Source organism: Hyperoodon ampullatus, assembly GCF_949752795.1.
Source record: "Hyperoodon ampullatus genome assembly, chromosome: 1".
Taxonomy (NCBI): Eukaryota; Metazoa; Chordata; class Mammalia; order Artiodactyla; family Ziphiidae; genus Hyperoodon; species Hyperoodon ampullatus.
The window spans coordinates 198,958,793-198,975,497 of NC_136914.1; the positions used below are offsets into that span (position 1 = coordinate 198,958,793).

At 53.1% G+C, this 16,705-nt stretch overlaps 1 protein-coding gene across 1 annotated transcript in view; it reads right to left on the minus strand.

Annotated features, from left to right (window-relative positions):
• Positions 1-16,705, minus strand: part of CRTAC1 (cartilage acidic protein 1) — a 136,454-nt gene that overhangs the window by 31,040 nt on the left and 88,709 nt on the right. Inside the window, exons 4-5 of the mRNA XM_079701418.1 lie at positions 9,759-9,895; positions 4,461-4,617 (exon numbers count right to left, since the gene is read on the minus strand). Coding sequence (XP_079557544.1) covers positions 4,461-4,617; positions 9,759-9,895 — 294 coding nt within the window. The remainder of the gene's footprint in view (positions 1-4,460; positions 4,618-9,758; positions 9,896-16,705) is intronic.

Below are 16,705 nucleotides of genomic sequence, written 5' to 3' on the forward strand. Positions count from 1 at the left end.
ACCCCTAATCCCTCTGGTCTGTCCCTGCAGGACATTGAGGGAGATGGGGTGGCAGGAGGACAGGCTCCATCATTTGTCCACTGGTGGGGATTTTCAAACCTTGGGCACCTTGTGGGTACAGGAGGGAATTCGGTCCTCTCTGTGTGCCCACCCCCCCGAGGCAGGGAGGGGGCTGGAAGTAGCTGTTTCACAAGAGAAGGCAGGAAAAGGAGGGGCAGGAATAGCTCCAGTTCAGTCCTGTGCACTAGGTATCGTGCACGATTCACTTCACCTCATCATTTTCTAGGTGAGGAAACCGAGGCTCAGGGAGACATAACTGCAGCCAGCAGGCAATGCATCACAGTTGAAACCCACGTCTGAGTGACCCCAGAGCCACTCTCTCCCCACAGCATGCTCTCAAACATTTCTACTCAAGTTCCCTCTCAGCAGAAGAGGGATCTGTACTCCCGGTAAGGCCCAGAATGGCCAGCCATAGGCTTGACATTAAAAGAAAAAAAACTCTCTTGTTTTAGCTGAAGAAAATGTGTACCAAGATTGCATTTGTATTCTATAACATCTGTGTTTGCTTTGAATAAAAAGTGATGTCCCTCCCTGTCAATCACCTTATGCTTCTGACACTCTATGTTTCCTGGGGCTTTGGTGGGCCTGTGGCTGTACTCCCAGGGGGTCCCGGGCCCTGGCTGAGGAGCCTGTCACTCTAGCCCTGCCTGTCCCCAGCTGACAGGTCTGGTTGCACTCCCACTGAAAGGCCAGCACTGCCTGGGAACCCGGGAGACTCTGAGGCCCCACTCTGCCGCCCCGGGTCACCTCTCTGGAGCGGCTGGTAGGGGTCCTCCAGAAGGCCTCAGCTGGGCTTTAGGCATCTCTGTCTCCTCCAATAATGACTTCCTATAAATCAGATCTGCCCTCTGCTTTGTTCTACACTGCTCCCAGACAACAGCAAAACTCCCCACCCAATATCATAAATCCACCTTCATTTTCTTTCCAAATTTCTTTTAAGCCTTCTTTAATCACCACCTTGCAGCCTGGACAGATGCTCCCTAACAGGGTGAGGCCAAATTGCAGAGCTCCTGGGGAGGAAGTAGAGGCCAGGGGGAGGCAGGGTCCAGAGTGAAGAAGGGAAGAGAGATGGATTCCAGTGGGAATAGGGCTGAAGATGCCCACGCCTGTGCCCAGGACTGGAGGACATGCCAGGAGACACATGCAGAATACCTCCAGGGCAGGGGTTAGTCCTGCTTGCTTTGTGCTTCCCCTTGGGCTCCCTTCACCCAGGAGATGCCCAGCAGAGGGTCCTGGCATCCTTCCTTCAGAACCTCAGAGGAGGGTGTTGATGTCTGCTACACTCGGTGGGTACTGCCTGTGTGCTAGGCCCTGTGCCAGGCATACTCTATGTTTATCTCCTTTAATACCCCCATTTTTCAGGTGAGAAAACTGAGGCCCAGAGAGGTTAAGAAGTTGCCCACTGCTGCCTGGGCAGGAGGACATGGTGGAGGCAGGATCTGCACCCAGTACTCTGGCTCCAGATCCTGTCCACTTAGCAGCTCTGCTTGACGGCTAGTTCAAGGTCCTCAGAGAGGCTATGGGACGTTCCTGAGATCATTCGGGGCCAGAGAAGCAGTGCAAACTTTTTGGTCCCTACCTTCCCCCACCTTGAGTTCCTGCCTGGCTCTCTCATGGGGAGAACTAGTTCTCAGGATTCCCATGCAGGGCAGTTCAGGGTCCAAGAGACTGCAGGCAGCTGGGGGCTTGGAGAACCAGGAACCATGGGGGAGTGGCCTTCCCTCTGCTCAGCTCTGCACCAGCGGCTCTGGCTGCGCCACGCTCCAGGGGCCCTCGAGTCCCCCGAGAGCGGGCGCGCTGGCCGCTAGATGGCACTGTGACCCAGTAGAGCGGCGGCCGCCGGCAGGATCCAGGGGCTGGACAAGATGCCTCCCCCGCTCCTCCCGCGGAGCCGGACAGCCCGGTGCGGGCTTCGCCATTACCCGGCCTGCAGAGCGGGATGCCCGGGCCAACCCCCTGCTGCCCTGAGCAGCCCAGGCCAGGCAGCTGTTTCAGCCAAAAAAACAAAAACAAAAACAAAAACAAAAACACAAAAAAACCGGGAGCCGCAATTAAAGTCCGGAGGGCCAATCCCGGGGGCTGAGTTTTCGGTGGTCGTGCCCCTTCCTCTTTCACCGACCCCTTCTGCCTTGCAGGCTGGAGCAGGATTCTCAAGCTGGAGGTCATCAGAAAGGTCAGCTGGTTGTGGCAGTTTAGGCATCAGGGGCCGGGGCTCTAAGTGCTAGTTTCTCTGCAAACCTCCTGTGTGACCTTGGGCAAGTCTCTTCTCCTCTCTGGACCTCGATTTGTTCTTTTGCAAACAGGAGGTTTTCCAGGGTCTGTCTGGCAGATGGGTGTTGTGTGCCTTGGCTCCGGGGACCTGCAGCTCTCTGACTGCACATCTGGCCATGGCTTGCTTCCCTCACTGCCTGCGTCTCTCCCCCCTCCCCAGGCCCCAGGGCACCAGCCTGGAGCTGAGCACTGGCCACGTGGCAGAGCCTCGGCAATCAGGCCGGGCTCTGGTGGTGGCCCTTACATTTGGGGTCCATTCCTGGGGCTCAGGAGGTTGCTCTGGGCTAGTTTTCCAGCCAGATGTCCACGTGTTGTGAACAGAGTGACGACGGGGGCTGCACGGTAGCGTTGGGGGGCTTGGAGGGCAGGGGAAGGGTGGGCTGGGGAAGGCGGGCAGACAGAATAGTAACTTGGTGGGCCAAGTAGGTTCTTGTCAGCCAAATGGCTTTTGGAAGTCTGCAAAGCTGCTCTAACGTGTCCTCTGGGCATGCCAGCTGCCCCGGCCTGCCTGCATGCTCCACGGAAACTGCTGTCCCTTCCTTGAGCTGCCCCGTCCTTCCAGCACAGCCTGGCACAGTTGGCTGGTGCCCCTATCCCCACCCTGTGCTCCTCAGTGGTCTCCTCTTGTTCCCTTCCTTCCCCATCCCTGGTTCCTGCCAGCCCTTCTGCCAGCCCCACCAGCGTGAACAGTGTCCTCTTTATGCTCACACCCAGCCCCAACCTTCTGAATTCTTTGATTCTGTGTATAACCCTCGCTCCCAGACCTTGCCTCCCTTCCAGCTCATCATTTTCAAGTGCTTCAGCTCCCCAGTCTGCCCTCCTTCTCCTGCAGATCAAGGCACTTAATTGCCAAACCAGCCCAGTGCATAGAACTGGGAACTGTTCAGAAAAATTGTCTGCACAAGTCGAGGCTGAAGCTCCTGCATGTTTATTCTTTTTCCCAGGAAAACATGGTTTATTGCTGACATTCAGCCTCTCTGCTGCACGTTCCCAGGCAGAGCTCTCGCGCATTCTGATGGAGCTTGAGCTGTGCAAACCGTTTTATTGTCTAGCCATTTGTTCCCACAAACTTTGTCAGACAGGTCAACATCAATCTCTCCCTCTCACTGAGGTGGAGAGCTGGCTGGAGAAAGGCATGGTCAACTCAGGGGAGGCTGTGACAACCCTTTCTGGGTAGGACTTTGAGAGGATGCCACCACCCAGGTGTCTGGAGGCAGGGGGATGGCCCAAATGATCCTTCAAGGATCCTTCCAGCCCCCAAATTTGGATCCAGGCCAGCTGCCACTTGGAAGTCTGTAGTGCAAATTGGGATGGATATATCGGGAAGGTCAACCACTGAGGGAATTTCTACACCCAAAGTGCAGGTTGGGTGTGAGTGAGGCCAGAGTTCACGTGAGAAGCTGTGTACACCTCTGGCTTCCTGATTTTTGGCACCCTAAACAGGAACTGGATTGCTCTGCCATCAGCAGTCTATTGGCAGATTATCAGAGTTTAGTCAGCAGCCGTGCTGGAATTAGAAAAACAGCCTTCCCTAGAACGATCTCCCTGTCAGAGACTCAGACAATAGGTCCCCCATCCAGAAAGACGTGCGGGGAGCGTGACTTCAAAAAAAGTGCTGGAGAGGCTTTGGAACAAGAACACAATTCTTTGAGCTCAGTTATCTGAGACGGGACCCAGCTGAAGCTTAGGGATTTAGCACTCAATTCCTGGCCGCTTATGTGTAGGTAAATAATTTCATCTGCTGTTTGGCAATAAAGAATGCTTTAAATCTTGGCCTCTGTGATTTGTCAGTTTTCTCCTACAGAACCTGTTCACCCATCATTTGGGTTACAGCAGGGAATGGGGCAAGAGGTTCCAAGGAGAGGAAGAGGTGGTGATGTTCTTGGCTATGTCTGACGTCACCCACTGGGCCCCCCGCAAAGCCCACCCCTGCCAGATGTCTCATCATCTGGAGAGGTCGCGTGGGAAGAAGCCGTCTATGGGTGGTGGGGTGGAATAAAGCCTTCATCCTCCCTCCCCAGGGACCCAAACCCACCCTCTCCGGTGGTCTCTGATGTATTAGACTCAGCCTTGCAGGGTTCCAGCCCCCAGCCCCTCCAGCTCACAGCCCCCCATGTCACTCCGCCTACCTGTGTATTTGCTGACCCCAGCCTCAGCAGCGACGTCTCTGAGCGCCAGAATGCCTCGGGAGAGGTCACTGGCCTCCGGATCCATTTCAATGAGGGCATCAGGGCCCACATTACCATAGGCGTAATTGGCGATGTAGATGGAGTAGCGTCCGGAGCCCTGAGGAGGAAGGGAAGGAGGGTAGGTGAGCAGGACCACAGAGCGGGGCGGGGGTGGGGGCAGAGAGCAGCTCCCACACTCCTCTCGCAGGACCATACCTCTTTCACAGGTTCGGTCTCTGCTCCCGGGGTCTGGCGTGCGTGACCTTGCACGACACAACTCCAGAGGTGCTTTTCATAGAGGCTATGAAGTGCACGACACCCCCAGAGTCCTACAGCAAAGCGGCCCCACTTTTCCTTCCATCCTGTTCCAGAAGAACATCCCTCCCTCTCCTCCACAACCACCTTTTTATAGACAGTTTTCTAATGTGCCTTCTCCTCCAGCTGAGCTCTCTCCAGCTGCCAGCCGGGGTAGCTGCTCAATAAATATTTGCTGATTGATTGATCTACCAATTCCCATTATTCTCCGTCTCGCTCTCCCATTCTAGCTCGCTCCAGCCAAGATGACAAGCAAATCCGTGAGCCATCTCCCTGCCCCGCCTCCACCCTGTACTTCTTCACTCCTCCACTTGGGTAGCTCGATAGGCTCGGCTACGCCAGGCTCCTCCTTCCCACTTCCACCCCCTTGTTTTTCCCACGTTACCAGAAAGAAATAGTATATTGCTTCTGCCTTTATAACACTGTCTCAGATATGTATGTATATTTTCCCCTTTGCATCCAGGAGAAGCCCTGGGCGCCAGCTCCTTGCTGTAGGCATTCTCTTCTCTAGTCCAAGACACGGCCGATGAAAGATTCTTTCCTGCCTGTTATTATAATGGTGCTATTTCTTCAATGGATGCCTTCTTTCCCCCAGGAGATCCACACAATTTCTCAATCAGTTTTCTAGCTTTCCTCTTATCCCTTGCAGCATTTCCCTCCAATTAACCAGACAGTACATATTTCTTGAGCTCTAACGATGTGCAAGGTGCTGGGGTGTAAATGTACTTAAGACCAAGTCTTTGTCCTTAGGTTGCTTATAGTCTAGTTTAAAGGAAGCCGACAAGGACCTGCTGTATAGCACAGGGAACTATACTCAGTATTTTGTAATAACCTATAAGAGAAAAGAATCTTAAAAAAATAGATATATATGTATGTATAATTGAATCACTTTGCTGTACACCTGAAACTAGCACAACATTGTAAATCAACTATACTTAAATAAAAAATAAAAGTAAAAAAAAAAAAAACCGAAGGAGGCTATAAACACAAAACAACCCAGGAAAAACAGCTGAATTTAAGACAGCAAAGTGTGCTGTCACCCGCCTCTTTTCAGCCCTCTTTGCTTTCTTCTATTTCTCGTCCAATGGTCCCGTGAGAGCCCCCTCTCACCTAACTGGTCACTTTATCCCTTCTTTGGGACCATTTTCTTTGGGGAAACTGATTAAGAGCCACTTGGGTCTAACAGGTGGGTGAAGCCAAGGAAGGAGCTCAGGGTCTCCTGGCGGAAGCAGACACATCAACAATTATATGTCTGATTGAGTGTGTACAGGGTTTCCTGGGTGCACAGAAGAGGGGCTCTTAACCCAGAGGAAGGGCCCTAGCCATGGGGAGTTCAGAAAAGGCTTTCTAAGAGAAGTCTTGGCCAGGTGAAGTGGAGGGGAAAGAACCTTCCAGGCAGAGATGAGACAGAGAGTGATGAATGTCAGGAAGCCACAAACAGTTCGTTCAATGCTGTCAGAATGTCAAAGCAAGGCAGGGCTTGTCGGGGGAGGACGCTGGAGAAGGTGGCCAACCTGTTCTGTAAAGACTTCTCGGCCCCTTCATTTTTGGTTCCCTGAGTCTCTAGCCTGCTACCTGGGAATCGATGCTTTACAAGTCTTGTTACTCAAAGTGGTCCCTGGACCAGCAGCATCCATGTCATCTGGGAGCATGTTAGAAATGCAGACTCTCAGGCCCCAGCCCAGACCTGTTGAATCAGAACCTGCATTGCCACAAGATCCCCAGTGATCCCTACACAAAAATGAAGCTTGAGTTGCACTGCTTTACAGTATGGTTTTGTGATTAGGGGAGAACTTTGAAAGGTTCTTGCCCATCACACAAACTTGGTATATGTGTGTGGAATGGCTGGATGAAGAGAGAATGAATGGGGACAAAGGGGAAAGTGCACCACCACCGTGACGCTTCCTGACCCTACCAGCTGTTAGCAATCTCATCGACAAATGGGCAATTAAGCCCAGATGAACTGAAATGCACTCTGCTAGAAATTAGGATATTTATAAAATTCAGTTATACCTAGTTCCTTACTTCAGTGTATTGGGTTGACAGAAAAACATAGATGTGTTACAGTTATAGAAGACTGCAGAAATTCACATGTGAACTTGACCACAATAATTCTGGGAGGGGGAGCTAGTTCCAGGGGAAGGAAGGTGTTTCTGCAGCTTTGGGTCCAGGGCAGTGCGTCTCACCCTGTAGCCAACCTCAGAATCACCTGGGGGGCTTATGAAAACATGGATGTTGGGTCCTACCCCCAGAGTTTCTGATTCAGGAAGCCCCAAGAATCTGCATTTCTAACAAGTTCCCAGGTGAAGCTGGTGCTGCTGTTTCAGGAACCACACTTTGAGAACCACTGGTCTGGGGCTGTCAGTCTGGATCCTAGTCACAGCTCTGCCCCTAACTGGCTCTGTGCCCTTGGGCAGGTCCCTCACCCACTTTGGCCGTATCTCCTCACGTGTTAAGTGGGAATCATAACCCCCCTGCTTCCTGGCAGGGTTGCTGAGAAGATGAACTGAGACAACGCATGTGAAAGGTCTTTGAAAAGATAAAAATGCTATATAAACATGAGGCATAATCATTATCGACCAGGGAACGCTTCTTGTAAGAGATCGGCTTTGAGCTGGATCCAGAAAGGTGGATGAGTGATGAGGCACCTGAAGATGAAGGGCAGAGGTGTTCCAGGCTTGGGACAGAGAGCGGATGAGGGCTGCGAGGGGAGCGGGAGAGAACGGCACACACCGTAGGGGTTGAGGCTGTTACCTGGTGCGAAGCTGTCAAGCTTTAGCATAAGTCAGAGTCACCTTTGGGCCTAGTTGAAACCCAGGCTGCGGGGCCCCATCCCCAGGGGCTCTGATTGGTAGGCCTGGAGGGTGGAGTGGGGTAGGACCTGAGAATTTGCATTTCTAACAATGCTGATGCTGCTAGTCCAGAGCAGGTATGCTACCAGGCCCCAGGTAGGGGTTGTGGGGCTGAGGAAGGAGTAGGTCAGACGTTGTAATAGAACCTGGGGTTAGAAATGTGTCTCTGATACGGGTTTACCCAGAGGCAGGGCTGCAGGGAGGTAAAAGGCATCTGATTATTTTCAGCCAGGCAGGGCTCAATTCCTGCCTTTGCCTGACACTTACTGTTGTGACCAAGATCAGGTAGCTTACTGCTAGAAGCCTTAGTTTCCCTATCTGTAAAATGGGGATAATGATAACATGTACCTCATAGGCTTACTTTGAGGATTCAGTAAGATGGTACGTGGAAACCACTTAGCACAGAGCTTGGCACATAGCCAGTTTAACAAGCGTTAGCTATTATTATATTATTATTGTTTTTGTTATGTTAATATTATATTCTTAACGTTATGATTGCTCTTGTGTTTTCCCAGACTACACTGCATCCCTGTCTCTCAACTTCCACACTGGCATTGACCTCTCCACAGTTCTCAGGCCTCAGGGGTCGCCAAGGTGGTGGCTGGACACAGAAAGTAGCCCCTCTCCTGGTGGCAGACCAGCTGTGCGGGCGTTTTCTAGTTCCCTGAGGCTGGGCCTGAGTAGGGAGTGAGCAAGCCGCTAAGTGCCCGCCTCCTGTGCTTCGTGCAGAAGTGTCTCTTTTTCCTTTCTCTTTTTGCACTTCACATGGTGCCTCCCTCCTGTGGTTAAGTGCGTTGGTGTTCAGATGACCTTGTTAGGACAGAGCCAGTCTCTTTGTGATTAACCTTCAGGCCCTCCCACCAGTGCTGAGAAGATTCCTGCCTTAGCCGAGTGTGGCAGCCCTGGTCCTGAAGGGGCGAGACAGGAAGCCAGGAGGAGACACAGGAAGAGGCCCGGCAGCAGCACGGTCAGGCCTGGCGCCCCCCAGAACCCCCAGTCCCTGGGGCCACTCGCTGAGCCGCCTCCCGGTTTCCTCCCACCAGGCGGGTCAGGTCAGGGCCAAGTGTGGCTTCACAGCCCAGCCTGGTGCTCTTCCCAGCACCAGCTTGATGAGAAGTAAGTATTTATGCCTGGCACCTGCCTTCTCCCAAGGCCTGGAGGCCCCTGCTGTGAAGATTCACGCTGAATCCCCAATCCCCTTGGTGCCATCTCAGTCCCCAACTCAGTCCCGAAATGAGCTGGCCCCCTTGTGCCTGTCCCCAGAATGGGGGCCAGAGATGCTCCCATGGAAGCTGGGCAGCAGCTGGGTCCCTGATTTAGTGAGGACTGTTTCGTAAAGCCAGGGAGGGGGCGGCAGGGAAGCAGGTGACAGGAGGGATAAATCACCTCCACTCCAAGCTCTGGCTCTGGCTGGGTTGGCCGGGACGCACGCCCGGGGCTGGGGGGTGGGCGCCCCACAGGGCAGATGGCTGCAGCTGCTCCCGCCCTCCCCACTCAGCCTTTCTCCCCCACACTCTGAGTTGAGCACCTGTGTGCCGGGTGGACTAGCTGGGCGGGAAAGGATTGATGGAGCTATGGATTAACTAAAGTACTTGTACATTCAGGCAACCCTCCACTCACCCACCCATGAGCCACTTTGCTTGTGCCTTCATTTGTTCCATAAATACTTACGGGGGAGGGGGCCTGATGGCGCACTGCCTGGCACATAGTAGGCACTTCATAAATAAGAGTTGAATAAATGAATGAATGAACACGAGGTTCAGAGCTGAGAGATTCTGATTCACGTCCGAGCCACACCACCTATCTGTTTTGGGTCCTCAGGCAGGTCCCTGCTCCAAGCTGGGGCTCAGTGCCCTCCTCTGTCCGGTGGACACAATGATAACAGCCCCTGGTTGCTGGAAAGGCCTCAGGGGAGAAAGGATGTGAAAGTATGTTAGCACCTACTATGTGTAAGGCCCTGTGGGAGCGGCCTTGGGCTCTGCCCTCGGGAGCCATGCTCTGTCCGGGGACGTATGCCTGGGGCTCTCCTCCTGGCCGACACATTGTTGTGTGCCCCCCTTCCCCCCAGGCCCCCGTGCACCCCTGGACTCACCCTCCTGTCCACGCAGGCCACAGAGCGCCCGGCAAAGAGGCTGGCCACACCGCGGGCCACGTTGACCTCGTCACTCAGGATGTCTTCCCAGCGGTTATTGCGGAACTTGAACAACTTGTCCGTGTACGTGGCCACCCCTGGAGAGAGGAGGGAAGGGAGGGCTGGTGGCTGGTGCGGCACCTACCACAGAGGTTGGGGCCACAGGTGGACGGGTTGCCTGCTGCACGGTGAGCGCTTGGGCAGCTGCGACCCCTCTCCTGAGGACACGCAGGGCTTCTCAGTTGAGAGAAGAGACTCTGAGGCTTATGAAAATGGCCAGCCCAGCCCTCAGGAACTTGGGAGGCCGTGTGCCACTACTGTGTGCCACTCCTGTGTGCTGAGCTGACCCTCAACACGGGGTCTTGGGGCCTGGAGCTGACCCGGGATCTCGTGGTCTGCCCTGCGCTCCTGCCGCGCCACAAGCACGACCCTGGTATTGCCAGTATTTCACGCCCAAACTCAACCAAGAACGTCTCTTTCTCCAGGAGCTGCCGCCTTCATTCTCTGCTGAATCACAGGACCTGATTTGGGTCTGAGAAGAAATGGTCCGGGCTGGCGGGTGGGTCTCTAAGTCCAGATCGAGGAAGGGGCTGGAAGTTGAGCTCTGACAGGTGTGTCACCAACACTCCAGGAAAACTGGATGGCAGTGGGGTCGGCACTCCGATGGGGTGAGGGTTTGTGGAGAGGCAATGGGCGCAGCCTGAGGGGAGCAGGTGACACAGTGGTCAGGAACTTGGGGTTTAGAGTAAATGGGACTGAGTCTCAGGCTCGGTTCTACCGAGATTCTACTTCTAGGCTCTAGTTGTTGACTTTGGGCAAGTCCGAGCCTCAGTTTCCTTATCTGGAAATGGGGACGACAATAATAACTGCATTCCAGCTTAATTCAAGGGGTAAATGAGATGATGCACCTGAAAGATTTAGCACGGCGCCGCCCATCCCCCAAAGGGGTCGGAGGTCCTAGACAGAAGTGATTATTCCCGTTCATAGACGGGGGGACACTCTGAGGTGCTTCTGGGACCTCAGCTCTGCACTGCAGGGGTGCGGTGAGGGTGAGTGTAGGGAGAGTGAGTGTAAGAGTGAGTGTGAGTGTGAGGATAAGTGTGTGAAAGTGAGTGTGTAGGAATGCACAGGAGTGAGTGGGTGGGTGAGAATGTGAGTAAAAATGAGTGTGAGTGTGAGAGTGAGTGGATGAGTGTGAGTGTGTGCAGGTGAGGGCTGTGCACAGGAGGCTCCTCAGGTGGCTCTACCTGGGAGAGGACAAAGGGTGTGCTGAGTGGCCTCACAAAGGGACCTCCTAAGACCCCAGGGACCCACAGGCGCTGGCGCATCGTCTGTGGGGCCTGGAGCTGGCCTTAGGGATGCTCGCCAGACTCCAGGGAGCTGGCACGGGGGCGGAGCTGTGCCACTCTGCCTGACCCTCCCGGCGGCGCAGAGGAGGAGGGGAAGGCCCTTTCCCAGCAGAGCGGAAGGCAGATCCAGGAGTCCCGCAGGCGTCTATGGGGTGGGGCTTGGGCTGAGGGGCCGCAGCTGGGGTCTGCACAGAGCTGCTTGGCTTGGGAGGGCAGCCCACGGGGGCCGCTGAGGAGGCTGATCTGAACAGAAGCGCAGGTGCCGACTCAGAGGGCCTGAGCCTGTGTCCAGCTCTGACTCCCATTTGCTCGGGGCCTTGGCCAGTTCCTTAGACTCTTCGCAGCCTCGGTTTCCTCATCTGAGAGTTGGGGGTAACAGCTGTGCCTCCTCCCTCCCAGCATTGTTGTGGGAACTGCAGGCGAAAACTCTGGGGCCCCGGGTCGGCACGCGGGGACTGTCCTCTGGCTGCTCTGTGCCACCCCGGGCCCCCGGGCCCTCATCGCAATCCCTGGGGACCAGATGTGTCTAGAGATTGAGATTTTTTTTTTCCTTTCACGTGTCAGAAAAGTAACACAGTGCATACACCGTTTATTCCATAACACCCGCATCAGGGACTGGGGCAGCACCCTGTAATTAAACACATTAATATTTCTGCAGTGAAATATATGAATAGTCACACTAGGTGGGACAAATAAAGCCCATAAATAGCTCACGTCAGCTCAGGACAGGTTTTGCTATCAATTCACTTTCCCACGAAGTTAAAAAAAGCATTTGAGACTTTCAGGGCGTTCTGGATTTCAGGACTGCGGAAAAGGGACTATGGCCTGAGACTGCCATCCTTATGGCTGTTCCCAAGGCAGTGGCAGCCTTGTCATCGCCTTCTGATGCCTGTGGGGCCTCCGAGGACGGCACTGCAGGCTTCCGGGTGCCCAGCTTTCACAACAGCGAGCGACCCTTGCCCTTCTCTGTCAAACCAGGGCCTCTTTAGACTCTACCTCCAGCTCGTCTAGTCCCACTTGAAATCCCGAGGTTAAACTCTACCAAAGCTTAGCCTAGGTGAGAAAGCAGCTGCCGGCAGCTGGGGCTCTGCAGAGCTCTGATGGGCACCTCTGCATTCAGCTGGAGAAATTTCTCAAGCCGCCGAGTTCCTGCCTCAGCTAGACAAGAGGAAAAAACGAGCCCAGGGTGACTCTATCCCCGTCTCTTTGCCTCATCACTCCCAATTCCTCCTGCTCACATTTCCCAACATTTCCTAAAGTGTGCTTTGCTGAACCCTGGTCTCTGCCAGCTGCCTGGAGAAAAGATTTCGTGATCGTCTGTGTTCAGGAAAGACTGCACCTTCCATCCACCCTTCGAGATTCTCAGTGGACATCAGTCTATCGAAACTTTGAAAAGTCCTGCAATAAATCACGGGCTTAATTTGACTTAAGCCAGCCTTTCCCAAACATACGCGGCCATGGAACCCCTTTTTGCAGCTCACCTGTCAGCGTCCGGCAGAACTAGCCTTGTTCTTAGCAAACTGCTGCGCGGGGGTGTTGACTTCGGGCCACGTTCTGGGCTTTGTGGCCAGAGGGGTTAGGGCGCCACGTACTGTTAGCCTCTTCCCCCGTTCCAGCCTCCTGGCTTCTGAGCTCACCAGGGACGCCCAGAAGAATAAACTAAGGTAGAATGTGCAACAGTGATGCACAGCCTTGTAGATCATAAATGGGAACAGCAAAATCAATGGCAGCCCTTCTGCAGGCAGAGGCCTGGAGGCCTGGGCGACAGGAGGGATGGGAGCCTGTGATTTAGGAAGAGCAAACGCTCTGGCAGCTGCAACCTGGGTAATTAGGTGTGTCAGGAAGACAGATAAACAGTGAGCTGTGTGGGTCGATGGCACTGGCAATAAGCACTGGCCCCTGGCCCATGTCAGCGTGTAATCCCACCTTCTGGCTCCCTGTAGCTGCACTCTGCCCTGGGGCCACTCACTGAGTCGGGGGCAGCAGCTTGGGAAGAAGAGAGGCTGTTAGTTGTAGGAGAGAGGGGTTCTCCCGAGTCCCTGGGGGTGACTCCTACAGACCGGAGGCCTGGGAGAAACAGGCCGTTCAAGGGCAGGGTAGGGGGCTCTGGAGGTCATGGCCCCTCTGAGAGGCACATCTGAGGACTCCCATTCCCACCCAGACTTTGGCGTGTTGGCATTAAGGGAGCCTTGAAGGTCTCAGAGCCCAGTGGAACCGGCAGTTGTTGCCAGGTGGCCAGTTGGGAAGGCCAAGTGGAGGAGGCTCAAGGGCCCACCACTCCCTGCTGGGTGCTGGGGGAGGCCTCATGGAAGTAGGAGTCTCAGTCCCTCACTCAGGGCACTTATAGTTCATTTGACGACAGGAGGGATAGATAGGCAGAGGAGGTGCCATGGGACTGTGGTAAAACTAATACCACTTAACATTCCTACAGAGCTTTCTATGTGCCAGGCGCTTCACATACATTCACTCACTAACCCTCGCCACAAGCCCACAAGGTAGGTACTATTTTCAGGACCAATTTACAGATGAAGGACCTGAGGCACAAGAGGCAAGGGGACTTGCCTATGATCCCCCAACTAGCAGAGCCCCTCAGAGACATCAGGACAGTACATCGCGGAGATGCTGTGAAATCAGGCCACAGTGATCAGGGAGGGCTTCATGACAGAGGAGGCACCTGAACCAAAGCATCAGAGTAACAGTAGCACGGCTCCAGTGTGCAGAGCACTGAGTATAATCAGGCTCTGTGTGAAGCACTTCTTGTTTGTTTACAATCATCATCTTGCCTAAACCCCTCAGGCACCTTGAAAGGTGGTGTAGCCCCATTTTACAGATGGAGAAATTGAGGGGCAGAGAGGTTAAGTCGATTGCCCAAGAGCCAGTGAGTGGTGGAGACAGAGTCAAACCCAGGTCTTTCTGACTCCAAAGCCTGTGCTTCTGAGCACTCACTCCACTGCCCGTTAGGCAGAGAGGAGGGGCGGTGCTAAGGCCAGGCGGGGAAGCATCGGCAAAGGCACAGAGGGGACACTGAGTTTGCCTAGAGGGGAGGGTTTGTGCAGGTGCAGGAGGAACAGCATGGCAGGCCAGGAGATAGCCACTAATCCAGCACTGAGGCTGATCTGGGGAAGACAGTGTTTCTGGAAGATCCACCTGGCAGTGGAGTGAGATGTGGGTTAACAGGGGAGAAAATGAAGAGGGGAGGCCGCTTCTGGAGTAGCTCAGGCACGATCCCGGGTGACGCTACAGGGAAAGTGGGGAAGAAACGCTGGGTGCAGGAGGCTGGAGAAGGAGGGGTGGGAGGGCGTGGCTCGGTGTGGTGGATCAGAGCCAGTCCACAGTGCGGGGTTAGTGATGGAAGCAGGGACATCGTGCCAGCCGAGGGTGGAAGCAGGAGCTTGGCCTCTGAGGGGATCATAAGGTGGCTGAGAAGGCATGCCCAAGAGCTCGCTGGCCAGGAGGGATGGCAGCTTGCAGAGCAGTGAGGCTGGAGCTGGGGCGGAAGGGAAAGACCAGGCTTTCTTCCTTCTCAGTCTTCCTTCTTCCGTCCCAGGGAGAAGAGAGAAATCCGGTGAACCTCTGCCGAGTGCATCACCCACATTAGCTCAGTTGGTCCTCTCCATAGTCGTGTCAGGAAGATAGATTCTTTGTTTTACAGAGAGAAATCGGGCTCAGAGGGTTAAACCGTTTACCTAATGCACAGCTGTTGTTAAGTGGCAATGCTGAGCCTCAAACTGGGGTCTGACTGCAAAGCCCCCCAGCACATATTAAAGAGCTGGGCAGATTATGGAGAACAGTATGGAGATTCCTTAAAAAACTAAAAATAGAGCTACTGTATGACCTAGCAATCCCACTCCTGGGCATATACCCAGAGAAAACCATAATTCGAAAGGATGCATGCACTCTGATGTTCACTGCAGCACTGTTTACAAAAGCCAGGACATGGAAGCAACCTAAATGTCCACTGACAGAGGGATGAATAAAGAAGATGTAGTACATATATATAATGGAATATTACTCAGCCATAAAAAGGAATGAAATAATGCCATTTGTAGCGGTATGGATGGACCTAGAGATTGTCACACAGAGTGAAGTAAGTCAGAAAGAGACAAATATCATATAATATCGCTTATATGTGGAATCTGGAAAAATGACACAGATGAACTTATTTGCAAAGCAGAAATACAGTCACAGATGTAGAAAACAAACTTATGGTTACCAAAGGGGGAAGGGGGTGTGTGGGATGAATTGGGAGATTGGGATTGACATATATACACTACTATGTATAAAATAGATAACTAATGAGAACGCACTATATAGCAGAGGGAACTCTACTCAATGCTCTGTGGTGACCTAAATGGGAAGGCAATCTTAAAAAGAGTGGATATATGTATATGTAGAACTGATTCACTTTGCTGCACAGCAGAAACTAAAAATAAATAAATAAATAGCTGGGCGGGGGCTGGTGGAGGGCAGTCCTGGCTCCCGAGGAACCGCATTTTTTGTTAGGACCGAGGAAATGGATTTCAGGGCTCCACTCTTTATGATGCTGCTTTGACAGCCTCATCCCATCCTTGCTTCTTCTGGGGCCATGTGGGAATGAGGCACAGTGGGGATGGGGGCGGGGAGCCTGAGCAGTTCATGTGCTCATCTCCCCAAATGGGATCATGCTGGGTGAGCTGAAAATCTGGGCCTTGTGCCCAAGGGAAACATGGCTGGGGATCAGGAAACCCTAGGATCCATTTTAGGGCTTAGAGGATCCTAGGAAAAGAGGGTGGAGCCTCAGGGTTAGTGTATGTCAGGCTTTACCAGGCACAGGAAGTCCTGGCCATCCTGGTAAAATGAAGATTCTGGTCTAGTCAGTCTGGGGTGGGGCCTGAGATTCTGCAAATTTATGAGCTTCCAGCTGTTGCCAGTGCTGGCCTGCAAAAGCTGCTTTGAGAAGCGAGGTGTAGAGCATCTGGGTGCAGCAGGAATGGGCCTGAGTGAAGAGCTGTGGACAATGGGTGCACTCTCAAGGCAGACTCATTTGCTGTGGTGGGCAGAAGAGCCTGGAAGTGCAAGGCGCCCCCGATTTCCATTCTTCTCTCTGGCGCAGTGACTGAAGCCTCCTCTCTGAGAGGTTACAAAAGCCCTGCTGAAGGTCTAAGAATAATATGGAGCTCAGAAGCCATCGAGAAAAGAGTCATAAATTCAAGTTAATAAAAGTAAAAATGTTCTGTGCTGCAAAACCCACCATGAGTGAAGACAAAAGAAAAATGACAAACAAGAGGAAACTATATGCAACTTGTATGACAGAGGGCTGGTTTCCCTAAGTTATAAAGAGGTGCTACAAATCAGTACGAAGAAGGCTGATAATCAATAGAAAAAAGGGACTCAAATATAAAAAAATATGTTCAGCCTCGCTCATTTTAAGAAAAATGAAAACTACACTTAGATCCCAATTTTTTTCCTATCAGATTAGCAAATATTTTTTAAAATGATGACATGTATTGGTGAGACTATTGGGGTGGGAAAGGCTCACTGGTATCAGGGCTGATAGGAGTGTAATTAGGACTGTCCCTT